This window comes from Hibiscus syriacus, unplaced genomic scaffold (assembly GCF_006381635.1).
Source record: "Hibiscus syriacus cultivar Baekdansim isolate YM2019G1 unplaced genomic scaffold, ASM638163v2 tig00112530_pilon, whole genome shotgun sequence".
Classification (NCBI taxonomy): domain Eukaryota; kingdom Viridiplantae; phylum Streptophyta; class Magnoliopsida; order Malvales; family Malvaceae; genus Hibiscus; species Hibiscus syriacus.
The window spans coordinates 115584-128889 of record NW_024063358.1 but is presented as its reverse complement, the minus strand read 5'-3'; the positions used below and the strand labels follow the sequence as shown (position 1 = coordinate 128889).

General features: G+C 34.7%; 1 protein-coding gene across 1 annotated transcript; it reads right to left on the bottom strand.

Annotated features, from left to right (window-relative positions):
• Nucleotides 1-73: 73 nt before the first annotated feature.
• Nucleotides 74-688, bottom strand: LOC120181727 (nitrate regulatory gene2 protein-like). Its single transcript, XM_039186811.1, has one exon. The coding sequence runs from the start codon at nt 686-688 to the stop codon at nt 74-76; it is 615 nt and encodes a 204-aa protein (XP_039042742.1).
• Nucleotides 689-13306: the final 12618 nt, after the last annotated feature.

The window sequence follows — 13306 nt, the reverse complement described above, 5'->3', positions numbered from 1 at the left end:
TGCTCTCGACACCTCTACTGCTTTGGCATGCCTCAACATCTCATCTTCCACCCGCCTTTGACAGGCTGCAAGCTCAGATTTTTTCTCGGCAAGGGGGTCCCGAGCATCCAGTACCTGCCCCATGATCAGGCCCAGAATCAGGAAGGTCGATACCAACCATAGAGTACGAGTGGTAGAATTTCCTCTCTATGTTCCGGAGAGATGATGTCTTTTTCTCAAGATCCTTCGATGCAGTTTCGGACCGCTTCTTAATCTTAATCTCTTCTGATTGTTTAACGGATATAACATGGACAACATTGATAAAATTTTTGATAGCTTCAGAAGCTACTGTGTCAGGGACTCGGTCAAGAGCAAGCTTCCACTCGTCACAAAATGCATATGCATCAGAGACCTGTGCGTGGCCATTGCCATCAACATAGTCATTGCTGACAGGAAGAAGGGTGAGCTTGAACCAGCCATGGAGGGAGCGGATGAAATCCCGTTGAAATTTTATTAAACGGCAGAAACTAGAGTGCCAGGCAGAGACAGCTGACTCAAGATCACGCGTTGCCTGCCGGTGCAGTTCGGAAGTTGAATCACCTTTCCTGAACTGTTTATAAGGCCACGGACTTGCTGCACAATATTGTTCTGAACTTCTGATATTGATGCATTGACCCCCACATATATCTGAACCTGCATTCAAATCCATTCGATTTGTAAAGATAATATTGAAGTTGAAATTAATGTAGCATTCAAATGGAAAACAAAAGTTACCATACCCTAATATAATAATCCAAAGAACTAAAATAAGTAATTCAGAACAAGGTTTTCATCCTATACAAAATCTGGCAGTCAAATATGAGTACAAGCACCAACATAAAGCTTGCAGGTATGTTCCCCATAAATTATCTCATCCACCCTAATAATACGGGCCTCAAACGACTCATAACATAAAGCTTGCAGGTATGTTCACCATAAATTATCTCATCCACCCTAATAATACGGGCCTCAAACGACTCATAACTTAAGTATTATGACTGTTGAATTATATTTTGGTATAACAATTAATGCGAAATATTTACGGAAATAACTTATCCAATTCATGGTACATGATGATGTGGATTAATTGCAGGCATGATATGTCCACTTGTGATGTCACATCAATAAATATTTTTATTAAATTATTAACAAGCAATCATATATTGTATATTGCAACGTGACACATTAGATTTTTTTTACAATTAAATTAGGAAAGGAGGGGTTAAACCTCCAAAACATGCACCCAAAAGGATTTAAACTTGGTCTAGTGAATGAAGGTCTCAATGCCTAACCACCAAACCAACTCACTTAAATGTTATTGTTATGCAAATAACAATATTTAAAGTATATTATAGCCATCAAAACCACAACATAAACATTTTAGAAACTTTTATTTTAAATTTATTTTTATTAAATTTAAACTACATACTATCTAATTAAATTCATATTTTAAACAAAAAATAAAACAATTTAATCTCATGTTAATATCATAAAGTATTATTAGTATTTAAATAATAGACTATCATGTTAATAACATAAAGTGCCAAATCACCATATTTATCATGGAAATTTTTTTTAAAGATAATTAAATAAATACTAATTAATAAAAAGATTGATGCAATTAAATTAGTTTAAAGACAAAAAATATAAAAGTATAAAAAAATAGAATTTACTACATAGGTAATTTTTAAAATAGATTACAACTATCAAATTTACTTTTAGCCTTGTTGTTATGACATTTTAAAGATTGTTTTTGAAAAGAAATATAAAATGAAGATGACAAATCTGAATACACTGAATCAAATTAATATTTAACAGTTACAGTTGAATCATTACATCTTTAGAGATTAAAGGTGACTAAATGCAAAACAATAATTTTAAATGCAAAGAAATAATAATACAAAAGGATGATGATTCTTTTAATTAAAATTTTAAATCATTCGTTAATCTTCAATTAATTAAATTAGACGGTATTGTTAGATTCGAACTTAAAATCTTATTTAAAAGATATTAATTTATTTATTATATGATCTAATAAATATTAATAATATTTCTTGTATCTATATCATTGTGGATATGAGATTGAACGGGCGGTAAAGATAATAAGCTTATCTTGTTTAGGACAATACGAAGAATAGGGTATTTGGAATATAAGAAAGAGATGGAATGAAGGGTAGTTGGTCCTCTCCTAGATCAATAAGAGTGGTACAATAATGTATTTTGAGTCACCTAAAACATGGTAAGACGATTAATAAGCGAGTCTACCTATCATTAAACGAGATTAGAGATCCCTGTGAAGGACCTTGTATGACTGTTGGAGATGTGATTGATCAAAAACTGCTTCGGATGCTATTGATCTCAACGAGATAATTTCAAGATTTAGAAACATTTAGCTCTGGTGTTGCAACTTGCAAGCGTCCAAGAAAGAAGCCAAACAAGTGGAGACAGGGATGGATCGAGAGGAGCGTGTGGGCACAGTCACCCTCTGAAAATATAAAATTACCATATATTTTAAATATTTTCTATGTATTTTCTGTTGAAAATCTTTTCCGTCTCCCTTGAAATCTTAATTCGTCCCCTAACATAAAATAATGCATCCGTCCCTTGGCGGAGAGACAAGAGGAAGAGCAAATGGTGGGAGGCAATCTAAAGAATAGATGGAATCACTACAAAAAAAAAGGTTTGTAGCAGCGTTTTGAGAGCAAACACTGCAAAATTTATACATATAACAGCATTTAAATCCCAAACGCCACAAAATGGTAACATTAGCGGCATTTTTCTAGAAACGCCGCTATAGCCTCATCTTTTGTGACATTTTTTAAACAAATGCCGCAATAGGTGAGTGCATTACTGACGTTTTTAAATACAAACGCCACAAAATAGTAACATTAGCTGCATTTTCCCAGTAACACCTCTATATACTCATCTTTTGGGCATTTTATAAACAAATGTCACAATATGTTGGTGCATTAGTGGCGTTTTTATATACAAACGCTGCAATAAGTCAATGCATTAGTGGCGTTTTTAAATAGAAACGTTGCAAGTTTTGAGTCTTTTATCATCCCAAAACTTTTAACTCCTTTTCATTTTTTTTCTTTACATTTCTCAAAAGTTTCTACAGTTTACCCAAACCCATGAAGTTGTTGTCGCTGTTCGACGCCGTCGTGGCCTTCACCGTCACACCTATTAAGATCTCCTCACTGTTCCGAATTAGCCCAACCACCCTTGCCTCTAGCACCGTCTATTTCTTTTCATGACTCATTATTCTCTCTCTTGGGTACTTCTTCTGGAACCGCTTGGACCATTGTTCATCTCTCCCATTTCTTTGTAAGCCATTTTCTTTTGATTTCGATTCTTAAAACTTAGTTTTTTTTTTTCATGTTTGATTATTTTCGTATATGGGTTTGATTTGGTTTATTTATTGATATTTCCTTAATGGGGTTTTGGAATAAACTAAGGGTTTGGTTGTTGCTCCTAACTTTATCTAGCAAATACAAAGATAATTTTACTTCGTTTGTTTAAATTTTAAGGTTTTTTTGTGAACTCACATTAAGAGATTTTGAATTTTGAATTTGTGTTTGCTTTTGCTTAGTGGGAAGTCTCTTCTTTTGTTATTATTTGTGAATTCAATTTCAATTTCTCTCTTAAATTTCAAATAATAATAATTTGTGAACAAATTTAAAGTTGGTTCTTTCATGTTTCTCCTATTTTAGGATGTATAACTTACTCATCCCTTTAAGTCATTTAAAGTCAGTTCTTTCATGTTTCAGATTAATTTAAAATTTTATAGACAAAAAAAAAAGATTAAAAAAATGCAAGTTTGTGTTGTTCATCAATGGAGATACGTTTTCAATTTTCTGGTCAGTTTTTAGACTTAAATTCCACTTTTAAAACAATTTTTTTAGTTAAATTCAAATCTCTTATGCATTTGGAGATGTCATTTGATGATTTGATTTCCCTACTTTTTATGTTTTAAGCTAAACTATTCGATTTGTAATAATATTCTTACTAGTCTTACAAAAAAAGGAAAGAAAAAAACATGTGTATTACAAGTACAAGAAACTTCATTTTGCCTTTGAATGACACAAGAAACATGAATGAATCAATGGTTAACACATCCTATTGGGGCTTGTTATCGAGAGTTGGATAGGGTCGAATGAATGTAGAGTTCATTTGCCAAATCCTAAGTGAAGCACTAACACCCACTAGGTCGCATTGTTGAATAGGAACATTTTAACAACTCCATAGATTGCTTTTGTCGGATAAACCCTAGATGTTATCATTGTCCTTCCACCTTAAGCAAAGCTTTCGATAATTAAATGGTCCACCTGAAAAAAAAATAACATTTTCATGTTCGTTGCTCTCCAAAACAATATACAACTAGGAGCATGAAACAAGTAACTTTACTGACCAATACCTTGAGGGATAAGTTTTCGCCTTCCAGTACTGGAACCACACTCTCGAAGATTTGTTTATTAACATCAGATGACTCAAATGATCTGAAATAATACGATTTGGTAATTGGTAAGTCCATGGCTCACATTTACGTGAAGAACATATTTAGGTTTTATATACATACCGAGATTGGTCCCATCATCTCTAAACATACACTTCAATTATTATTATTTGTGGATAATACATTTTCAAGTATTGTTTATGTAGGTATTGGTTTGGTAGACATTTGTATACAACATTTGGTTCAAATGGATGAAAATTTTGCTCAAATGAAAGTCAAAACTAAAGCGAGGGAAGCAACATAGAAGAAAAAATATGAAGACTTTCGAAATCAACTTCAAGCTATGATGCAAATGATACGACAAAATCAACCCCAGAGCCCACCATCTTAGGTGTTATTTTAGATATATGCTTTGTTTATTCTAGTTAACAACGTTGAACTATATTATATTTCACTTTAATGTAAACTTTGATTTATTATTATGGATTTCAAGTTTGTTGTTATGGATTTCAAGTTTATTGGATAATTCTACATGTTAAAATTTTAAATTTGGGTAATAAAAAGCAGAAAACAACATTTGAAAAATCAATTTTAATTAGCAGCGTTTGTATAATAAAACACCACTAAATACAATCAATACTAGTGTTTGTAAAACAAAACGCCACTAAAGTTTGAGATCTTTTGCATCGCTTATATAGAAAACGTCACTAAATACATAGTCAATACAGGCGTTTGTAAAACAAAACACCACTAAAGTTCGAGATCTTTTGCGGCGCTTATATAGAAAACGCCACTATATACATAGTCAATAGCAGCTTTTTCCATTCACAAACGCCACTATATGTCAGAACATTTAGTGACATTTTTGGGAACAAACACCACTAAAGAAAAGATAAATAGCAACGTTTGTAAAAAAGCGCCTTAACCTTTAGCAGTGATTGACGTTCACAAACGCCACAAATTTTTACGGTGTTTGTTTTAGCGGAATTTTTTTAAGCCAAAAGAATTTTAACGACGTTTAAAAACGTCGTTATATAACTAAAAAAGCTCCACTAAAAACCTGTTTTGATGCCGTGAATGGTGTTGGTGATGTCACATTGGTTTCTCAACGGCTATTTGACATAACTGACACCGTTTTTTTTTTAATTTTCCCTTTCTGGCACCGTTTGACCAATATTTCCAGAAGTAGCACCCTTTCTGCTGAGTTGGCAAAGGCGCGTCCCCGGGGACGCGCTTTACCCGTGTTTTTCGCTGAGTTGGATGCCACGTGTGGAAGGCGCATCCCCGGGGACGCGCCTTGGCCAACTCAGCAGACACATATTTTGTTTAATAATAAATAGTTTATTATTATTATTATTATAAATTAATAATATATTATGTAAAATGTTTCGATTATAATGTAAGAATTATCAAATGTATTTTGTTAATGTGTGTTAAAGGTGGAGTGAATTATCTACATTAATATGATATAACAATATATGAAAACCAGTTTTGACTTTATTGTAGTTATAGGAAAAATGTATGAAATTATAATATTACACATATGGTTATATTATTATTTTTGATTTTGATTATCGATCTATTAATTTTATCAATTAATTATTTAAATGTTATCAATCTAGTCATCTCATATCAATATTTAACGAAAATATTGATGTATAAGTTAATAAATTAGTATAATTACATATTTAATCTTCAAGACTTACATATTTTATAAAATTAGTCTTATTGAAAATTTAATTTAATAAATTTAATCCTCCAATCAGAACATGAAATGTGTCATCGTATACATAAATTTTTTAATAACTTTTAATTTGTTTAATTTAATATTTTTCTCTACTTAGAAGGTGGAATTATTATTATATTTTAAAAAAAATTATAAGTAATAATATTAATTATTATATTAAATAAATATATTAAATATATTTATGTATTTAAAAGTTAAAAAAATTATTTAGGTGTACATACATTGACAAATTATATAAATGCAATAACATTAAATTATTAGAAACAAAAACATTCATTTAAATACAATATTAATTACATAAGAGTTAACGGTTATATGATGATAACAGAGCTGGACATTTTTTTCTATTGTGCCCGATGTTTCTACAATGCCCACATCGTTTTTGTTATGTTGACTTCTCCCGAATATCCATATCACAATGTATTCTAGTAGATTTTGGACGACCTGAGTCCCTCAATAGCAATGGATCTGGTACAATTGTAAGCCAAGTTTGAATCTCATTTGGGTCTCTTTCGTTTCCTATGGGCGGAAACTCAAATTCATATACCTTGAATACTTGTGAAAGTTGGTATACGAGATCAACATAATTTTTGTAGTCCAAATGCGAATGTGAGCAAGCAGCAATGACATGAGAGCATGGATATTTGAGTGCTTGAAAGAAACCACAATCGCACCACCTCTCTTGCAGATTAACTCTGAAAGAGTTAGCTTCAATCCCTTGCAGGGGACGTGGCATTTCGGTTACACGAAACAATTCATGGGTGCGAGAAAAATTTGTAACTAACATCCCATTTGATGCAGCCACTTTTTTCTGTAAATCAACTACTAGTCTTGGGTGGTAAATATGTCCGTTTTGCATCCAAGTAAGAGTTTGTCCACCGAGCTTTGCAAAGAGTTGACCCAAACGAAAATAAGTTGTTTTAACCAACGCCGTGACTGGTAAATGACGCGCCCCCTTTAAGGTTGAATTTATTACTTCAGCCAAGTTTGTTGTCATATGACCATAGCGATACCCCCCGTCATATGCATTTGTCCACATTTCTTTGCTGATGTCCATAATGTACTCGCACCCCTTCTTATTTTTGCCAAACAACTCTTGTAGCATCAACTCAAACCTTTGAGGTAAGAGTTCGTAACCTAAGCCATTAGGAATATGTAATAGTTTATATGAAGTATAAATAAGTAATAAGAAATTGATAGAAAAATTGGGAAAAAGTAACATACCCATCCGCATGACTAACTGACGTTCATCGTTCTTCTTGTATTTTCCGTAATAGTTTGCAGCAATATAATGGACATAATAACGATGTTGAACATGTGGAGGTCTATACATTGTACCCAAAGAGTCCATTGCTGCTTTTATCCCGGCTCCTCGGTCTGAAATAATGCATACTCGTTCCCTGGTGACAACATGTAAACATAAATTTTTAAGGAAAAATGCCCAAGACTCAGTGTCTTCTCCTTGAACGAGGGTAAACGCAACAGGAAGAATATTGCGGTTTCCATCTTGGACCACAACCAATAATAAAACTTGCTTGTATTTCCCATACAAGAAAGTACCATCAATTTGGACAATTGGTTTACAGTACTTGACTGCATTAATACACTAAGGGTAAGTCCAAAAGACTCGGTAAAATTGGCAGCGATCGCGAACCATTCGATCATTCACGTAATGATGTTGAGTTTCGAACTCAACAATTGTCCCGGGATTAAGTCTTTGCACAACATGAAACCAACTGGGCAGCTCGTTGTAAGAGGAATCCCATTCGCCATGAAGTTTGCAAATGGCATTCTGTTTTGCCAACCACGCTTTTTTATATGAGACAGTGTACCCATATTGTGACTGTATAGCAGAAATCAACACTGCAACAGCTATATGAGAGCTTTGCTTCACAATGGGCATGATTGCTTGACAAATAATGTTGGAGTCCAAGTTGGGATGATCATGGTTTATACCTGTTGCACAACATGTATGAGGACCGTTGTATCTGGTTAGTTCCCATAAGTTGTTCTTCCTCTTTGATACACGGACCATCCATTGACATCCGTTGTCACGTTGGACGCAGTAGCAGACATATTTCTCCGTGTTAGATCGATCAACTCGGGACTGAACTGAGTTACGAATATTGTAACTCTTTATTGCCATCATTGTTTCCTCCTTCGATGTGAACTCCATTCCAATATGTAAATTACCGTCATTGACTGATGATTGAAGTCCATAGTTGCCAACATCAGGAAGATCTGGAAATTCAGGCTCATACATTGCATCATAATCAGCCTCATACATATGTGCAGGAAGTTCGGCTGGTGTTGTATTTATCGGAACGTCATCCTCATCATCATCAGAATGTACGTTAAACTGTGGTGAGTCAGGTTCAACGAATAATCCCGTTTCAGCACCATCTGCACCTGGCTCCCGAAGAGGTTCTTCTGGTGGAGATGAGGGTTCCTCCGATAATCCAATGTTGAGGTCAAATAAGTTTCCGCTTGCGTGTCCTCCCCTTGAACTTGAGGCCATTGTATCATGTGGGATGTGAATAGACTGTCGTCTCGTTGGCATTTCCATATGTAAGTCAAAAACATTGGCAGATGAATGTCTGCCCCTTGAAGTAGATGAGATGTTGCCATATGGATTATTGGTGAAGCCACGTGGGTTGAGATCATAAGCAGTTGCAGATGAATGCCTTCCTATTGAACTTGATGGCATGGTATATGGCGTTGGATCCGCCATTAATGATGTGAAATCATTACAGATCAGTTGTGTCAGGCTATCAACTTGATCAGTTTGATATGCAATGCCAAAGTGAGAGGAATATGAGAGACCACGAGTTGCACGAACCTCAATAAAAGTGGCATACATTTCAATAAGAGATTGTGAACTCCCCATATGAGCATCAACCATCATAGAAACATCATCATCGTTTGAAAGCTGAAATGATGTATACGTGAGCGGAAAAAGTTCAGTAGGAAATCTATACTGAAGTGAAGATAGTCTTCTCTGGCCTGCTACACGAATCTTTAACGAAATTTTTGTGATTAACTCCTCAATTGTGATGTTTCTCTTCAAGGTTAAGGGGATATAATGATCTGACTCAAAAACAACCCCCTCTTCAGCTTCCTTAATTTCTCCATCATACAAAACAACAGCAGAAAGACGACTCATTTTCAGAGAATTTGAGAATTTAGAGTTTGGGAATTTGAGAATTTGAAAGATTGTGAACTGAAGTTTGTTTTGAAAGTTTATAATACGTTGCATATAATAGTGTCTATAATCGAAGTACTATTCACATGAAGGCGCATTCCCGGGGCGCGCCTTCCATTATTTCGTCAGAGAATATGTTATCATTGCCCTATTATGTCACTCATGTCCCTCGGGGACACTAGATATATCAGTACCTATTATTTCACTATTCACATGAAGGCGCGTTCCCGGGGGCGCGCCTTCCATTATTTCGTCAGAGAATATGTTATCATTGCCCTATTATGTCACTCATGTCCCTTGGGGACACTAGATATATCAGTACCTATTATTTCACTATTCACATGAAGGCGCGTTCCCGGGGGCGCGCCTTCCATTATTTCGTAAGAGAATATGTTATCATTGCCCTATTATGTCACTCATGTCCCTCGGGGACAATAGATATATCAGTACCTATTATTTCACTATTCACATGAAGGCGCGTTCCCGGGGGCGCGCCTTCCATTATTTCGTTAGAGAATATGTTATCATTGCCCTATTATGTCACTCATGTCCCTCGGGGACACTAGATATATCAGTACCTATTATTTCTCAGGGGACATGAAGGAGCGTTCCCGGGGGCGCGCCTTCTATTATTTTGTCATAGAATATGTTATCATTGCCCTATTATGTCACTCATGTCCATCGGGGACACTAGATATATCAGTAAATCAGGTAAATTATAACCAAAATTTAACTTCTTTTGAAAGTTCAGCAAGTTAAGAATAACTTAAATTTAAAAGTTATGTGAAGTTTGAATAAATTAGATAAAATGTTATGGATAAATTGAATAAATGTGAAGTGATAAGTTGATTGTGACATTGAAATTGTATGGAATGAGCATTGAAATGTGACATTGAATAAATTGCCAATTCACCCCCCTCTTGGCCGATTCCGTCGATCGATGAACTCAACATAAGTTGATTTTAATGTATACGTTTTAATATATATGTTAATGATAAAATCATATGTATGGATAAATTTAATTTCAATTTAAGTATTGTGAACTATAATTGGAATATAACTTTTAATTTCGAATACAATTGGAATATTAAGTTGAAATTTAATGTTAAATTTCGAATACTATAATTTATATTTTAAATTTAAATTTGAATAATATTATTTTTATTTTTATTTTAAATTTTGAATAATATAATTTGTATTTTAAAAACATTTATCAAACATTTAATGTTAAATGTGAATAAAAAATAACATTAAAAAATATGTATGTAACAACCATGAAACATTTAAATAACATAACCAAATTACATAAAATTCTGAAATATAATTATTTAAATAACATTAAATATAACTGGATCACCGATGTCGTCTTCTCGAATGAGTTCCACATGGCGGTGGTTGTCTATTTCGTGGAGGATTTCTTCGTGGAACTTGTTCTTCAGTCTCCTCATCTTCACTATCATCATCAGCAACATTTTCTTCATTTGGTGTAGATGACGCTGAAGGGGCTGAAGGGTATGTATAAAATAACGACCCTAGAGGAGTGCTAGTAACAATCCCACCGCTCCCCGGGAACTGTGAAAACTGTGGAAACATTGGCATCGATGTCTGTGATCCAGATGGAGATTGAGGTGTCTGCGGAGAACCACCACCAGCCAAATAAGATGCATATGAACCATATGCTGGATCATTAAACATAGTCGTATATGCACCTCCATATGGTATAAAACCCTGCGGGCTAGGCATGTAACCTGGCGGGCTAGGAATGTAACCCTGCGGAGATGGCATATAAACTGGTGGGCTTGGCATATGAAGTGGAGGGCTGGGCATGTACCCCTGCGGCATCGACGAATAAGGATGTTGTGGTGGGACTGATGCAGAACCGGTAGCGCCTTCTCTCCGTCCACGCGTCGGGGGACGATGATATTGAGACAGTTGACGTCTTTCTCGGCGCCTAGCAATGTTAACCCCTCGTGCTTCCGCCGAAAGTAGAAACGGCTTCCCATTTTCATTAAACCAGTCCATATAGTTATCCGTAACCATATGACCAGTTTCAGCGTAATATTGTCGAGGGGCCACCAGTGTATATCGGTTCTCCCAAAGCGTAATCCAATCTCTGTGTCTCACCACCCAGTTAACATCTTTCTTTCCTCGTCTATCTATGTTATGCACGTCGTCTAAATTCCTAGGAGCTCCAGGAATATATTGCGTACAACCATACTGACGGAGCACACGATCAACTGGATGCCACTCAATAATAGCATAACATATAAGAGGTATAACCGATAGCCATACCTCTAATGACCCACTAAGGTGGGTGGGATGCAAGCTTTCACTTCATCGCTCGTATAAGGTATCCACTGAAACTGAAATATAAATATACAATTCAAATAAATAAAATATTCTAATTATATCTAACATTTTAAATTAAAATATTAATAATTAAACAAATTTAAAAACATACCTCAGACCCAGCTTTCGTATCAATAAGTAAACGAATTTCCTCTAACCCAGTAGGTATACTTTTATGGTCCTTTCTTTTCATCGACCACCTATGAAATATAATATAAACTAAATATCACCCTATTTAATTGAAAATATTTAAATCAAAATTTAGTTCGAAAATTACCTCAACAATAAAGGGAATAAGTATGGTTCATTCACGATCGGGCATAAGAAAGGTATGCGGAACCACGCCCATGATTGTAGAAGCAGAAGACATCCACCGATAGCAGTTTTCTTATAATTCGTCGCCCGACACATTTCTCTAAAGAAAAATGCCAAAACTGCAGCACCCCAACTATATCTTCCAGCTTCATCAAAATCGATCAGATGCCGCAACCACATACAATGCACCTGGTTGCGAGATTTGTCGGGCATCAATATTCCTCCAATTATTCGTAGAATATATGCCCGAGCACATACCTTTGCTTGATCCTCTGAAGCATTTTCATTTAAAACCTCAAAATTAGCTTTCAACCAAGATAAAGCTATTCTACCTCCATTAAACTCTGGCGGAGCAGCTCCAAGATAATTAATGCACATTGATTGCCAATCACCATCCGCCATACCACACATCATATTTCCGTCGACGGGAAGCCCCAGATGCATAGAGACATCCTCCAATGTAATTGTCGCCTCTCCACATGGAAGGTGAAAAGTGTGTGTCTCGGGCCTCCACCTCTCAATCAGTGCAGAAATTAGGACAGGTTCGAGTTTGCAACCGCCTATAATTGTTGCAATATACCCGAACCCGGTAGAAGCCAAATATGGCAAAATACGTTCCGGTGTCGGTATACGTGGATTTTTAATAAAAGTCTCTAAAATACGATCAGCATCCTAAATAATATACATTATAAAAAATAAAAATTAATATAAATTCATAATAACTTTAAAATAAAAATAAATTTAAATATTAACATTAATTATAAAAAATATTACCATATCGCTAAAATATCTGGAGATATGATCAATATCCAATCGCAACAGCATTTCGTTTTCCATTATAACTGTAGACAAAACAATACAATTAGTAAAAAAAATTAATAATTCTAAATAAATAATAATTATATAAATATTATTTTAATAAAAAAATAATATTTACATAAATATATTAATATAAAAAATAATAACTATTTAAAAAAATACTAACATAAAAATAAATTTCTTACCACTAATAACAAATTTAAAACTCAAATAGTTAGAGAATTTGAGTTATATAAGAGATGAGAATATGATTTTGGTGTGAAGAATGAGGGAGGGTTGAGGGGGTTTATATAGGGGAGGAGGAGGGGTAGTTAGGAAAAACGGATGGGGGCATTTATGACATTTAATGGAAGGCGCATCCCCGGGGATGCGCCTTCCACACGTGTCTGCTGAGTTGGCA

Excerpts from the sequence above, each read along its gene's own strand:
- LOC120181727 (XM_039186811.1), bottom strand. The coding sequence starts at position 688 with ATGGATTTGAATGCAGGTTCAGATATATGTGGGGGTCAATGCATCAAT.